The 16,634-nt window shown below is 30.4% G+C and overlaps 1 protein-coding gene across 1 annotated transcript; it reads right to left on the bottom strand.

The window, feature by feature from the left end:
* Positions 1 to 9,565: 9,565 nt before the first annotated feature.
* On the bottom strand, positions 9,566 to 10,404 carry LOC126654606 (classical arabinogalactan protein 4-like). The gene has a single exon (XM_050348521.2). The coding sequence runs from the start codon at positions 10,302 to 10,304 to the stop codon at positions 9,864 to 9,866; it is 441 nt and encodes a 146-aa protein (XP_050204478.1). The 5' UTR covers positions 10,305 to 10,404; the 3' UTR covers positions 9,566 to 9,863.
* Between the last annotated feature and the right edge of the window lie 6,230 nt (positions 10,405 to 16,634).

Genomic DNA, 16,634 nt, shown 5'->3' with positions numbered 1-16,634 from the left:
ATTGAATCTTAAGGGAAGCGAGCTAGATTGCCACAAGAATTTTTATAGATTCTCTTTTGTTAAATTTGAGATGCAAATCTTCGTTTGCTTGGTGGAAAAAATCAAAAATTATTACGAAACTTTCCAAGATATGTTTATAAGTGGTGGACTGTATCAATTACTGTCGAACTTCATAATTTTTATAGTTAGGTTTAATTTGAAAAGTTTTTTAATAAAGTAAATTACATTAAGGTCTTTGAGATATACTATAATTAACAGTTTGATATTTCTTTTTTCAATAGTCTATTTAATGGTTTCTCAGTTTTAATTCCGTTAACTATTAGGTTCCTACGTTAATCTCGACATTTATTTTCAAACGATTTGGTAACCCGTCTTTTATTTTGTGAACGATTTGGTCCCTCACTTTTAATTTTATTAAACAATTTGATGTCTCACTTTTAAACGATTTAGTATCCGAGTTTCAATCCGTTAAACGATTTGGTCCCTCAAACTAACAGAAGGATCTCTTAATTAACGAAATTAAAAATGAGAGATTATTAAGTAAACTTTTGAAACAAGGGGTATCAAACTTTTAATTATGGTATAACTCATGAGCCTTTAAGTAGTTTGCTCTTTTTAATATATAATTGTGTCCGAATTACTTTTAGAACTCAATTTTTATATTTGTTTTATCAATTGTGACATTTTAAAAATATTGTCTAATTTTCTAAAAAAATTACTATTAAAATTTGATTGCAATTTAAAAAAATGAAAATATTTGAATTTAAAATATAAAATAAAATTTTAAATATAACTGCGAATAAGCATTTCAAATTGAATAAAGTTATTAAAAAATTAAAAAACTTAATCGTAATTGATAAAATGAAAAAAACAAATATTAATTATAAAAATAATTTGTCCAAATAGATATTATTGGAAGTTAGGTAATTTAAATTATTTAGCACTATTATTAATCTTTATGAAAGTATAGGCAATTAAAATTATTTAACGCTATTATTACTCTTTATGAGAGTAAGAAATAATTAAACTTTTCCTAAAAAAAATGAAATAATTAAACTTTAAATCAGTGTTTTAAAAACAGAACCGGTGGCCAAACCGGTGAGGCCACCGGTTTCCGGTTCAACCGGTTCAATCGGTTTAATAAATTTAAAAAATTTAAAAAAAATTCTGATTCACCGGTTTTTTACCGGTTCAATTTAGTACAATCCGGTTCAACATCCCATTTTTACCGGTCCAACTAAAAAATCCGGTTTTTCACAGTTTCAGACTGAACCACTGGCCGATTCGCGGTTCAACCGGTCCGGTCCGATTTTTAAAACACCGCTTCAAATACAAAAATTATAGTGTTCTATTGTAAGGTATATTAGTATATTCTCAATTTTTTGGTTGACCCCACCCCTCCTCCAATTCTGCGAAGAGATTATGACGAGACATGATTGGATCATGTTAATTAAAAACATATATCAAATGGTATGAACATTTGGCATCGACCTTTTAAATTATGGGTTCGACTTCTTTCATAAAAATGTTTATCATATATATTGATTATGTCATATATCATATATTTATAAAAAGCTAATGAGCATTTGTAGTAGACAATTTTTTATTATTAATTAATTTTTTTATTATCAATTTTTTCACATGTCTAATACATCATAGTTTATTGTACAAATGACATGACGTAACAATTTTGTGTAATAATTGTTTCTTTAACAAACATTCTTTCTTCTTTAATTATTAAAAGAAATATATAAATTAAAAAAAATAAAACTGTATATTTAAAATAGCACTTTTGTCAAATATTTTGCATAAAAAATTGACAATTTAATACATCAATTTATAATTTGTGTCAAGTATATTTACACATCAAACAGACAACATATGCTAATACCATAGTACTTTTTCGCTAGAAACAAACTATCATGTTTTTCGCTAAAAACTAAAACTATCATGTTTTGATAATTTATTTACACTTTTACCTGTTAAATTTTGATTTTTTTTTTACTTTTTTTTATTTACGAAAAATACCTTTTTGTTTTTTTAATTTTAAAAATATCTTTTCTCGGTTTCCAATTGCGATTTTCGGTTTTTTCAGTTCGGTCGACCGAACTGACCGAACCGACCGACAATTTCTTTATATAGTGTAAGATTAGTGTATATATAATGTTAATTTTTATTTTTTATAGATTTTTTTCTGGAATTTTGATAGATTTTTTATAGTGTAACAGTATAGTGTTTTTATGGTGTTTATATAGTGTAAAATTAGTGTATAAGTATTGTATATATAGTGTATAAGTAGTGTATATATAGTGTATAAATAGTGTATTTATGGCATTTTGTAGTGTTTTTTGTGGGTTACACCATGAAACACTGCAAATACACCATAAATATACTAAAAACGGCAGAAATACACTATAAAATGCCATAAATACACTACTTATACACTAAAACGTAAATATATTATAAAATTACTACAAATGCATCATAAATCAATTTTTTCTTTACAAAATCAGTAGCAATAAACAAATTTATGAATAAGAAAAGACAAAATAAATAATTATTATGAATAATAGAACAATTTTATAAACAAAAAATTATAGATCTACAATAATTTATTTACAAAATATTTAAATCATCACAAAAAATCTAAAAAATTACACAAATCTAAAAACGAGTCGAGAAATCCATAGCGCGAACGGAAGAGACTAACGGACTAGCGCGAACGGAAAATACGAACGGAAAAACGACAGGAAACGACGAAAAATCCATCGGAGGTAGACGAACGAAAGCGCGACCGGAAAGACGAATGGAAAAGACGAACGGAAAAGTAATCGGAGGAGATAAATTGAAAATCAAATGAAAATGAAGAAGAAAACAAGAGAGAAAAAGAGAGAGAAAGAGAAAAAAAAGGTGGCTATGTAAAAATTTAACCTAAAATGTGATAAGGCTTTTTTATATAGTGGATAATTTTGGTAAATAAGTTAACTTATTAGGTAATGTAGGATAAAAGGAAAAGATGTGTTAAAATGGTGTAAATACTTTATCTAAAATATGTATTAGAAAAATAATCCCTTGAAAAAGATGATTTTGGCCTTTTGACTAGAAAATCATTTCCTTCATCTTTTCAATTTTTATTTTTTTAATAAAATTTCATACTTGGAGGATTTTTTTTAATTTAAATGATTAAAAGATTTTAAATTAGTAAAGGTGATTTTGGTTGCCGAAGAACCACCACTACCTTTATATGATTGTTTCTTCTCAAAAATTTGTTGATAAATTTTTTATTTCACTTCTTTTTGTTTAACTTTGAAGAATTTTCAATCCGCTTAAAAAACCTTGAAAGTTTTCTGGATTGGATTACGATTTTAAAAACTTAAAAACACAAACCTTTAAAAGTCTTAATATTTGAGTTATTTTTAATAGGTCAAACCCCAAAAAATATCAAACATTTGCAATTTTTGTCAGTTATGGCCAAACGTTTTAAAATAATATAACTAATTTTTACATATTGTATTCTTTCATAGCCAACTTTTTTAACCGGTTCGGTTTTTAATTATGATTAAAAAAAATTTGTGACAAAACACGCAAATACTTAATATTTTATTGTGATTAAATATTTTTTTAATCTTATATAAATGGTTATCATGTTGGTGAAAAAATTGTTTTGATTTGAATTTAGCTATAAAAAGAATATAATATATAAAAATGGATTATATTTACTAATTTTGAAAGATATGGTCATAACTGACAAAAATTGCAAAGGTTTGGTATTTTTATAGGGTTTGGCCTTTTTAATAATGTTTCTTATCTTATTAAATAACTTTTGGATCTATATTAGATGAGACTTGAAAAGTTTAAAATTTTAAAATCAAGCGGTTTCAAGATCGTAGTTTCAATATTTGAACCATTTATATATTTGGATGGTCTTTTAATGGCTGGAAAAGCCGTATTCAATAACTATTGTTATAATTTTCATCATTCTCTTAGAATAGTTTGTTCAATTTGTGGAATAACCATTTATCTATGTAGTTTTTATTATAATCAATGGAAAAAATTAAATATCTATTCGATGAAAATTAAACAAATTTTAGATTTTTCATATATTTTTAGATAAATTAGTTTATACGAAGAATAAATTATGAATTTTAATACATTATCTATCTGAATTTCTTAAACTTTATACATTATTATTAAAATATTTTTATTATTATAAAAAAGTTATTTTAAAAAATCTCCAAATGTAAACTTTTCATCATAAAACAAATATAAAATATAGATTATAACTTATATTTATTAAATTCTTACATTTTTTTCATTTGCTTTTCTAATTTAATTGACTTAAAATATAAAATTAATAATTTATCCATTTTTTTCAAATTCAGTTGTTGAAATATAATTCATTTTTCATTAAATTGAATTAAGTTAACAAAAAACTAAACCTTTGACAATTAATAAAGCTCATCATATTTATTTATTATCAATAGAAATAACCTATGATTGTTAATAAACCATTGTTAGCTGTTTCTAAATTATACTTATTAATTAATAATTTTGTGAATTATAGTGTTAACGATGGATTAGCGATGAATCATGTTTGTCGCTAATGAATTGGTTGCAAAACTGATTAGCGACAAAAATTCGTTTATGTCGCTAATTTAGTGACGGACTGTCTAAAATTTTCAAATCCGACGCAAAAAAATCAAGCCATGAGACGAAAACGGAGACTCTTTTGCGTTTCAAATTTAGCGATGAATTCGTCTGTAGCTAAATCAGACAATTCTGTCGCAGATAACCGTTGTTTTTTTGTTTTTCACTATCAATTGAAACCTGTTAAATGTAATAATTATAATTCATTTACAAAATCGAATTAAAAGAAACGAAACACTGAATATATATAATAAATCAATATCAAAGTTTACATAAAAGTTATTGTGTAAAATGAAAAACCATGAACTGTTCAGAAATAAAACAAATAAAACAAACACGACACTACAAAGCCGCAGCGTCGTCAGCGTCTGGCGCGGGTCGAGGAAACTATGGGCGATACTCTGGAGGAAGGTTCGACATCATCTTCACAAGCTCCGCAAGGATAAGCGCGGCCATCCTCTCGTTGTTGCTAGCATGCTGCTGACGCTCAAGCGCGACGATCCGCTCTTCAACCTGCCACATTCCCTCCTGGATGCCGGCTACACACGACGCTCGACATCCTTTTCCGCCTGTTGTGACCGCGAGGAGCTGCCGCGCATCCTACTACTCGTGGTCGTATACTTACTGCTCGCCGAACCCAGCATGTACACGCGATGCTTCTTGTTGACGCCCTCGATATCCAAAAACACATGGGTCTTGTCCATATCCACTGGATTCGAAGAGCTATCCTCTCCGAGCATTATCTAGGACGCAGCAGCAAGCCTTCAAGTGATCGCGTAGTTTAGCATTATCACTACTGAAAATGCATAACATATGTCACGACTCAAAATTTAGAACCGAGACCTGCGCTAGGGGATGGGAGTGGTAGTTCCGAAACTCGTAGCAAGCCTAAAAATCATTATAAATCTTTCTCTTTTATCAGAAAATATTTTACAATATAATGTTTAAAATTTCTCGATACGTTATGTTAAAAACAACTTTCATATTACTTTGGATACTAACAATCATTGAGGGAAAATCAGTTTAAATTATACTTATACATTTAAAACTATATAATAAAATCAGTTATATAAATTATAATAAACTAGACTAATGCGGATATCAAGAACATAAATCATTCTTTTCAAGTCTTAACAAAATAACTTTCAAAAAAATAAATCTTATGATTTTTTTTTAAAATTCAATCTTGCTTTTCCTGAAGAATTGGAGGAACAACGGAATCAATATAAAACTGAGTGAGTTCACATTATTGCTAATAAATATTACATAGAATGGAAAACATTTAAAACTCTTTCAAATATTTTAAAAATATTTATATAAAGTTTTTCATAAGTGATGGCATAACCAACTGATGTGATGGCATAACCGCGCAATTTCACCCGTTTGAACATTGATGGCATAACCAACCGATGTGAAGTAATCACATGAGACTAGTAGCTCAGCTGACCAATCCTTTCTAATCACTTGAGATCGATAGAACAACTAACCGATCTATTTTATTCGTGTTACATGGTATCGATAGCACAACCAACCGATCCATCCTCATTGCGTGAGACCGATATCACAACCCACCGATCTATCTTATTCATGTTGCTTGGGGCCGATACCACAGCCAGCCGATCCATCCTAATCGCGTTATTTCAGTCGCTCTCATACTAGTCATAAACATATACGTATATGTAACATTATCCAAAAACATACATATTTTCACGTATTTCTAAAACAAGGATACATATCCACGTATCAACATATATAAAGCACCTTTTTAAAACATATATAAATTCACATATTTCAAAAAGTAAACACGTAATCACATAAAACACATATATCGAACATTACACTTAAAAAAACATATTATACTTTGCGAATATTTAAAAGTAATAACATTTACTCACAGTACTCTTTTATCCTTTTTACCCTTTTTTCTTTGGTATTTTGCTCCTGGTATTCTCATACTCGTCATATTCTAACCATTAAACCATTTGTTAATCAATCATTTAGTAAATTTCCTAAATATTTAGTTATGTTTTTTTTGAAGTCGAGATTTATTTGAACAATAAGACTTTAATATCTGTAAAGTCATTATAAAATTCTACCTCCGTTATTTTAATTTATTATTTCTAATTTCCGAGGTTTTGATGCTCATTGGGTTTGATCACTTTTATATTTGATCTACTATCTAAATTTTATTATTTAATTATTTAAATAATATAATAAATGAAATAAATTTTCAAATAAAAATATCAATATACTAAGTATGTTCTCTAACTTTCCGTGTCAAGGTGCACTTTTTAAATATTTATAAAATTTGAAGATTTTTTTTAAATTGTTCAAAAGCAAAATGATAATATTGTATTGGGCTAAAGAGTCAAAGGATGCCATTATTGTAAAAGTTTAATTAGAGATCCATGGACTTATTTGGCTACAAGTATCTCTATAATATTGTTTTTTGTTGTAATTGAATTATACACATAATTCCACTTCTTAATTCTTCAAATTCTTATCTGGATACATGTTTAAATGGGTCACATTTGGTAATGCTCAGCGCAGCTCTGCTTGTGCTTATGCGCAGCAGTAGCACAGCCCCGCTGTGCTCGGCCCAGCGGCTAACTCAACAATTAACATCAATTTTCAGAATTAACATTATAGTAATTCATAATACATTTGTTAAAACCATGCCAAATTACTTAAGAAAATGCATTTACTAAATAAGAGAGCTCATAGTCACATTTATTTAAGTTTTACTGAAATTTTCTTTACTGATTGCAAAATATAGCTCTGTCCTATATCTATAATGCTTTCAACAAAATCTCATTATTTTGTTCAAACACAAAATAACTGAACTACCTATTTATAAACATTTTCCACTAAAACCCAAAATGTAAATATATAAGTATCGTTCATTGATTCACAATCTATATTAGCAATTATCAACAAAACTCAACTACCCAATTAAATTAGATATGATTATATCCAAATTAAAAAAATTAAACGCCAAGAACATACGATACAAGATGAGTCTGTTGATATTCACTCTTTGGTCTTCTCGAGCATTTGTAATGCAGTGCAGTACTATAGAGTTCAAAATAGGGATTTTTCCTATACATAAAATGATGTTTCGTTCGATAGATTTTTTTCTATAATAACTCTTAGCTTTGTAAGCTTTTTTTAGCCCTTTTGCCTTCCACTCTTTTATGGAAGTGCTAATCTACTAATTTATCCAAAAAAAACAAGAAATAAATAATTAAATCCTTACATATCCTCAAGTCCTCAAAATTTCAATAGATGATTATGTTGATTATTTCGTATATTCAATATTTGAACCGATCACTCTATATTTCTCACCAAATGTTGTATTTGTTAGCATAATTAATATATTATTGTAGGGTAACCCCAAAGCGTAGATGAGTTGGTAAGGCGCTCTTCTATTTTAAGTGAGGTTACGGGTTCGAACTGTACTCATGTATGAAACCGTTTAAAACTTGGGGTCAGATGTTTGCTTACTGCAAGGGATCTACCCGGCTCGAAATTAATTTGAATTTGAAAGGTTTAAAGGTGTCGTTTCATAGTTGGAACTCGCTCAGGACACCTCATGATCAAATAAAAAAAAACTATTGTATGGTAATATAGTCTTTTTCTTTATTATTTAATTTTGTGTATATAAAAGCTTCTTATGTTATTTTTGGCTTTAGGGCTTTCTCTTATATTATTAATCTCTGTTTTTTTATATCTTATTTTTTTATTCAATCAATGATTTCGGATTTCTCCATTAATGTTATCAGTATTCTTGCTTGCCAAACGGAGAATTGATGATTAAGGTTAATAATTTGATGAAGAATTGATAATTAGAGGTGGAGGTTTGGGTTAAATTGAAAACCTAGGTGAGGAACTTCATTTTTTGACGAAGAACGAGTGAGAGAAGGGGAAGAACTGAGTTTGTTCTTCACAAATGGGATTTTAAATCCCTATTTTTTTATTTATTTTTTTTAAGTATTTTAGTCCTGATAAAATTATTTTTATTCAATTTATGTTTTTAATTTTATTTCCTGATATTTTACATTTTCAGAGAATTTTTCAATTCTCTTTATACAATCCAACCCAATTTTTTTTAATTTAGTATCACAAATTACGTCGAAAACAATATTTTCAATGTTTTAGTTTGGGAGACTTTTCCGAAATTCATTAAAATATCATATTCCATTTTCAAATTCTTATAATACTTTAATTCCAATAAACCAATTTTAATCAATTTATGATTTATATCCTAAATTGCCAATAAAATATAGGCCGTGCGTGACCAAAACGACATATATAAATTTAGGGCTATTACAGAATATTTGCCCATTACTTATCTCGGCTTACTTTTTTCATCCAAATCTATCAATGCTAAGTTATGGGCTCCGATAACCAGCAACTTCTCTAGCTTGGGAAGGGAATCTTTTTTTCTTCTATGCAAATTGCAATGGTCCGGTTTGGAAAGCCAAAATTTCTCCAAAGAATCAAGTTTTTTTACTTGGTTATTGGATGCAACTATTTATAGACGTGGCATTCTTCAAGAATGTATTAAATTAAGGAAACTATTAATAATTAAAAAAGTTCATAAATTTTTATAAAATTCTAGCCTCTAAAAACAACAATTTCAATCTCAATAAACCTTGAAAGGAATCAATTGATTTCATTTTAGTTTTCAGTTGGATTCGTTAGAGTCGACCAAATGCTAGATTTTTCGACCGTATCAAGCCAATATTTTAAATTGATACTTCCGATATTGTCTAATATTCATGTTAGATTAGCCACATTCTAATTAAGCCAAAAGTAAATTTGACAATATAGTTCTTACTCTTGATAATTTAGTTCTTTCTGAAAAAAATACTTACCACAAAACTATACTTTAGACTTTAGAGTTTAGACATGAAAGTTAAAGAATAACAAACAATTTGATTCCACTATTTTATTTGATGTACACAAATGCCCCAATTTTCTACAAATGACAACCCCACATCCCCACCATCAGATTGTACACGTGTAAGCATACCAGCTAATCTCCACCCACCCAAAACAATGAAAATTAATCAAACAATCACAAGAAATAAAATAAACAAGAATTAAAAGATGAACAAATAACAGAGATCTCAACCTTTCCGACTCCTCCAAGAATTGAATTAAACCAATTAAAGATGATCTACATTAAGCCGATGATTTCTCCCAATGAGATTCTAAGCCAAAGTGAAGGCCAAGAAACCGCCGGCGAGGACAGTTCCGGCGAGGATGACTCTGTCAAACCTAGCAGCAGCAAAGTTATCACTTGGAGGAGGTTGAGGAACCGGAGTTTCAGAAGAAGGTGTGGTTGCATCTGGCATAGGAGGAGAGGAAGCCGGTGAAGTTGGAGCTTCGGATGGAGGAGTAACCGCCGGTGAAGGAGTAGATGGTCCTGGAGCCGGAGATGGGGTTGACGGAGCCGGAGATGGAGTTGATGGGGCTGGAGCTGGGGTTGGTGCTGGTGGTGCTGATGGTGGTGGAGTCGGAGGAGCCGCTGTAGGTGATGGCGTGGGTGCAGGTTTAGGCGACGGAGTTGGTGATGCACCCGGTGCTTGTGCCATGCAAGAAGTTGCAAGAACACCCAAGATCAAGAAAAGTTTAAGCATTGAAGAACTCATTTTCGTATACTAAATCTTTAAAAAATGTTAACAAAAAGAAAGCTTTTGAATTCTTGAAAGCAAACAAGAATTAAAGAAAGAATGTTAGGGTATAGTGAAGAAAGCTAAAAGTGTGTGTATATATATAAAGAAAGAAATGGAGAATTAATCAATAATGAACAAATTTGTAAGAGATTCTTTAAATCATTAAACAATTGTAATAAATAATAATTTGATTATTTTATCTTCTTCGAACTTTCTTCTTTCTTTCTTCCGAGAAAATGAGATACAGAAACGACACCTAATTAGACAGCCAAGAAATGACAACTGTTAAGATTAGGGTTTTCGTAGTAAATTAACAGGATTTGGAATTTTTGTTTAGAGACTTATTGACATGGTTTTTCCAATGAATTTAGGTTATTTACCACTTAAATTTGGCTAAGTGTCATTAGCTAATAGGTTAATAAGATGTCCCTATCTACGTTGCAATCTTTGAAAATTGTAATAAAAAGACTGATAGGGTTGGTTTAAGTGGTAAGGTTTCGGGTTCAAGTTTTGTGAATGCGGAAAATTTCACTGGTCGATTCACCCACCATGCAAAGTGCGTGACGCAGATCGAATCCGGAGTAGTCGAGGCGAAGTCCTAGAAATTTGGATGGGCTAACCAAAAAACAATTGTAATAAAAAAAGTATTTACCCATAAAATGACCTTTCTCTTCTTCACATAGCTTCCCGCGTTTACTAGTTCAACAATTATTGAGCATGGTCGGTTATATTAATTTAATTACCTTATGTGTCTTAAGCTATTGTTGACATTTTCACGTCCCAATTTATCACTATATTTCTTAATACGCTTAAATCGGTATAAATGTAATGTAATTTTATTTGCAAATATTCCTTTAATATCGACTAATTGATATAATTTACCGTAATTTGATATAATAATTATATCATATTATATGAATGAAATATAGGCTACCACGATGGTGACCCCAATTTGTTAGTTGGTATACAGTACAAGTGGGTCATATTAGTTTGAAGATTATTAGCTGTGTTATAGCCGTTTAGTGGAAGATAATTGTAGAGAGAGAAATAATAAAATTACTAAAAGTGACCGTTGCAAATGGCAAACACCTAACATGTTTATATATACATAAACTAATGTTGCCCTGAAACGTGCATGTCTGTTTTCTTGGTTTGAACATGGAGAGAAACATTTAAAATTGGCTAATGGAAAAAAGTGTATTTGGGTCCCTATAGTATTATTTTTTTGAATTAGGTCCCTCTACTATAAGTTGTATATATGGAGTTCTTATATATTTAGTTTCGTAGACATCGAGTCCTCTATCATAAAATGTGTCTACAGCGTCAAATTAGACTTAAAAAACGATTGACAATCTTATTTTCAACAAAAATTAAGATATTAAAATCTAATTTAAAAAATTATTAATGTAAAAATAAAAATTAAAAAAAATTATCCAGTCGAACTAACGGTTCATAGATTACGCATACTTCATTTCCGTAACGGAAGGATCTAATTTATACAAAATTAAAAGTATAGGAATTTAATATTGACAAATAAAAGTGGAGGGACTCTGTTTTATAAAACGTGATAGTGTAGGGATCTAAATATGTGTTTTACCGTTCGCTAATTGTACCCGTAGTTTACGTAAGACCAATATGCACTTTCTTTGCTTAAAATGAAATGTGGCTTTACAGGTTTTGTTTGGACACGTGTTTATCTGGGAAAGCCATTGTATAGCTTCTGTGTGATACAGAAAATTTTGGTAGTTGGTTTGTGGGGATAAGTGGAAAGATTATTTGCTATAGTTTAATTTAGTCAATCATTTTGTTGATTTGTAAATAGTAGCTGGCAAAAAGCTGGCATAAATTTCTGGGTGAATTTTTAATTATAAAGTTATGATTATTGGTTAGTACTAGTGTTTTTTCACACCAAACAAAACTAAAATAAAGAAATTAAAAACTAGAATTAAAAAAATAAGTTTACATGTGAAAGAAAGTTGCTTAATGATTGCACAATAATTTTTGTATTGAGTATGTGTTAAAAAGGAATTAAAGAACTTTGTTGATCAAACTTTTATGAATTGTTGATGCGATAAAAATAGGGTGCCGCTATTTTCAGAGCAATATTTAATCTATACAGAATATTATTCTTTATTTTGATAAAATTATCTTTTCTAATTTGAATTCATTTCTATATTACCAATAAAAAAGGGTGATTTTATCGAAATAAAATATTTTGCTCTATAATTATCAAATATTGTTCTGCCAATATAAAAAATAAATGTTTTCCCGCAAATTTGATGCGGTTGTGAAAACGGATTTTGAAATCATGAAGAAAAGAGAGCGAAAAGTGGCGTAATGGAAGTTTTGTAATTATGTCAAAATTGGAGTTGTGCGATTTGAGCGGTTCATGAGCCTAACATTAGAAACGGACCAACGATCGGTACTCGTCAGTTGCTCATGAGTGTACATAGCTTTTGGGCCACATTCCATCATTTGGGCTTTCAAAATGGCTTTTTTACGATTTCAGCGGTTTTTAAGACTTTTTATGTTTATGTCTTTTTACACACAATTTAGAGTTTTTTGTTTGATTTAGTATTTAAACAAGGGTTAATTCCATAAAAAGTCACGATTTTTACACAAATTTTCATTTTAATCACGACTATTAAAAGTTACCATATAAAACATGACCTTTCATTTTTTTCAAATCTATCACCAAATCAATTTTTGGTGTATTTTTTATGACGTGGCCATCATAATCCGGTAGATTTGAAAAAACAAATGAAAGGTAAAATTCACCGGAAAAATAGTCGGTGATAGATTTGAAAAAAAATGAAAGACCGTGGTTTTGTATGGCAATTTTTAAAAGTCGTGATTAAAATGAAAATTCGTGTAAAGGTCGTGACTTTTAATAAAATTAATCCTTTAAACAACCTTGTGAGTTGTTAAACGGCAATTCTATGATGTTTTTAGACAAATTTATTTATCTTTCAAATATCGGTATTCAATCAAATCGAAATGTTTTTAATGCCTAGATTTTAGTATTAATTTTTTGAATCAATAGAATTTAAAAGTTGACTAATGGCGTAATTTTGTTAATCAATGACTTTTAATTATCATTGTGGTTATTGGCGACTTCCGCTACATCAAAACTGATGATAATTTTACTAAATTCCAAGGTGCATATAAGTTGGCAAAACGCTCTCTTGACTTAAATCACTACTAGAAAACTGGAAATTAGTGACAGACATAGTATCTGTTCCTAATTTAGTTGATTTGCAACAGAATTTGCAACGGATACCATTTCTGTCGCAAATAATTGTTAGCGACGGAGAAACCATCGCTAATCCGTCACAAACTTGGCGGGAACGTGGAGGTTAGAATGGCGCCAGTATTTTGTTCAATTTTGGCAATGGATTTTGAAATCCGTCGCTAACTGTGCAACACACCGTTTTTAACTCGCTAAGTTAGCGACATATACGGCTATCCATCGCTAAGTTAGCGACGAACTTTCAGATCCGTCGCTAACCTTATCAATAAATGAAGGTTACTCTCATCGTCATTCTATATATGAAAAGCTAAATGCTTGGCCCTAAGAGAAGCTACTCGTCATATTCTTGCCTTCTGATTGCATTTGACAGCCTGTATTATTTCATTAAGGCGCCAATTGGATCAGCTCTAAATTGCTCCAAGTACTTGTGTGCAATCCAGTTTGGATTCACATGCCTTATGTTATGGTCCTTAGTACATTCATGCTTCAAAACCCCTGATTTAATCTGCACAGTAAGTTTATCCTTGTTCATCAGAGATGCCCATAGGGAGAAAAGACATTCTTTCTTGCAATAGGCTTTGCATCTCTTCTTATCATTAGGCCTGAACTTCATCACACAACGGTCCTTAATACCATAGTTTCTCACAACCTTTTTAAATTGGGAAAAACTTTTGAATTTCATGCCAATCTCAATTTCTGGATCCTCCATGTTTTCCCCGTTGAACTCAGAATACTTAAGTTTTTGTGACTCAATATCCGAGTCACTACCTGAACATGAATGCAAGTCATCAGATTCAGCATGATAGGAATCATCATCTTGATTAGCACCCTGGTTTCCACCAACATTTGCACCTTCAATTGCACTAATCCATGCCTCAGGATTTGTATTATCTTCTTGGTGAAGTGCTACAATATCTTCTTGCTGCACATCCCCATCTCTGTTCATACTGGAATCAAAGCTATAATCAGAATCCTCAAAGCCACTACCATCAGATTGCTTGTCTAAATCATCATCAGCATCATCAACATCTCCTTCTTCAGCCTCAACAAAACTCTCAACATTTGCAGCTTCATTCTCCCTCGCAACAGCAGGTTCTTCACTGTGATTCTCACTCACTTCTGTGTAATCTACTTCAATCTCACTCACATCAATGCCCTCAACTACAATCTGACCCTTTATTTCCATAATAGCATGCACATCTATCAATTTATTAGAATCCATACTAAGTGCCATCTTTAGAACATCCCTTTCAGTCTTTAGATTGTTTAACCTCCTATGTAATTCCTCAGAAACATGGTAGAACTTAAACTGATCAGCATCCTCACCTAATCCCAAGCTGACACCCATAGAAATCTACTCAGACAATGACAAATTTACAGCACTACAATAATCTATATAACCCAAATAAATATGGCAAAAGAATAGTTTATGGATAAACATGTGATTCTACCTATAGATTTGATCAGATCTGATATGTGGGAGTGATTAAAAATAAGTAAAACAGTCTATGAACATGTTTCTAAGTCAGATCTCATGGCAATCATGGCAATAACAGTTAAAATAGCAAAATAGCAGTTTATGGCTAAACAAGCAACTCTACCTATAGATCTGACCAAATCTGGCATGGGCATACTCAAAATTAAATAAAACAAACCTAAAAACATGTTCCTAATGCAGATATATACTATTCATGGCATAAACATTAAATACAACAGTTATGGCAGTTAATGGCAGTTTACAATAAAACAACCTAAACATGCAATCTAAAACATGAAAGCTAACAGTTCTTGAAAAGGCATGGAAAAAGTGATGGAAAGAAGAGTTGGGTCCTCAGAAGTACTGTTATGAGTCCTTGGCTCGTGTTCTAGCGATCCGGGTATGGAATCCAGCTTTAGATTGATGTGCAACAATGCGTTCTTGACTGATTGAAGAGTATAAGCTTGTTTGATTAATAAAAATCGACTTGTATGGTGTGTGTGTGCAGTGTATGGTTCAACCAACTAGTGTAGATCTAGGGTTTGTATTTGATTTTCAGGCGTACTAAAATGTTTGTTGGTCCTACTTTTAACTAGGCTGTGTTAGTGTTCTATTTATAGAGGTAAAATTAGAGTTAGTGCTACCTTTAGTCTAAGTTAGGTTAGGAGTCTGTTAATGAGTGTTAGAGATGAACATGGGTTGTGAAAGTATGTGAAGTGATAGCTTCTGAGAATTAGGATTAAGTTTTACATTTGTCTTTAGGATTTTTCTAATTAAATTCGTATTAAACCTTGCATGCTAAGAAAAGGGGGTCTAAAAGTTTATTTTGGTACCTGAAAGTATTAAAAACGACTTCCGGAATCCTTCGGATTGGGGTATGGTCAATTTATTCCGTCAAACTTGCAAATTGGCACATAAACTTTTAAGATATTACAATTAATCCAATTTCTTAGAGTTATATCACAATCTCTTTGGATTTTTACAGGCTACTTGCGACTAATTATGTTTTGATCTTTCAAGTTTGCAACTGTGCACTGATTTAGCCTACTTGTATTCAAACAAGCGGATCACAAGCTCGTCATCCGGACGAATTTCTCTGAAAATCATCATTGGACGCTTCAATCGCTTATCACTTTTTATCTGTACAGAAAATAGGTGTCTACAAAGACATTACACATAGAAAGTAAAAAAAAGTATTTCTGTAATTAAAAAACTAAAAAATGTCATTTTGCTAAATGAAAAAATATGAGATGTAAATGTGTCAAAAAATAGGATACCACTGTAATTAAGTTGCAAAATGAGTTATTTAGGAAAAAATCCTCATTCATTTATCCAATTTTAAATCAAGATTAAATATACAAAGTATAAATTTAATTAGTTTAAAATAAAACTATACATAGCTTATATTCGTAGGTTATATTTTCAGTGCAAGACAAATGATATAAAAAATATACAATATTTATCATAATCTTAAATTTCCTTTTGAGACAAAAATATAGGACAAGAGAGTACCTTTGAAAGGTTTTGCCACATAAATTAAAAAAGAAGAAATCAAAAAATCAAATGGAAGAGACAAATA

The sequence above is a fragment of the Mercurialis annua genome, linkage group LG7, assembly GCF_937616625.2.
Source record: "Mercurialis annua linkage group LG7, ddMerAnnu1.2, whole genome shotgun sequence".
Taxonomy (NCBI): Eukaryota; Viridiplantae; Streptophyta; class Magnoliopsida; order Malpighiales; family Euphorbiaceae; genus Mercurialis; species Mercurialis annua.
The sequence above is the reverse complement of the archived record's forward strand: the minus strand, read 5'-3'. Positions and strand labels throughout refer to the sequence as shown.

What these genes read in the sequence shown, in the direction of transcription:
- LOC126654606 (XM_050348521.2), bottom strand. Translation starts at nt 10,304, where the DNA reads ATGAGTTCTTCAATGCTTAAACTTTTCTTGATCTTGGGTGTTCTTGCA.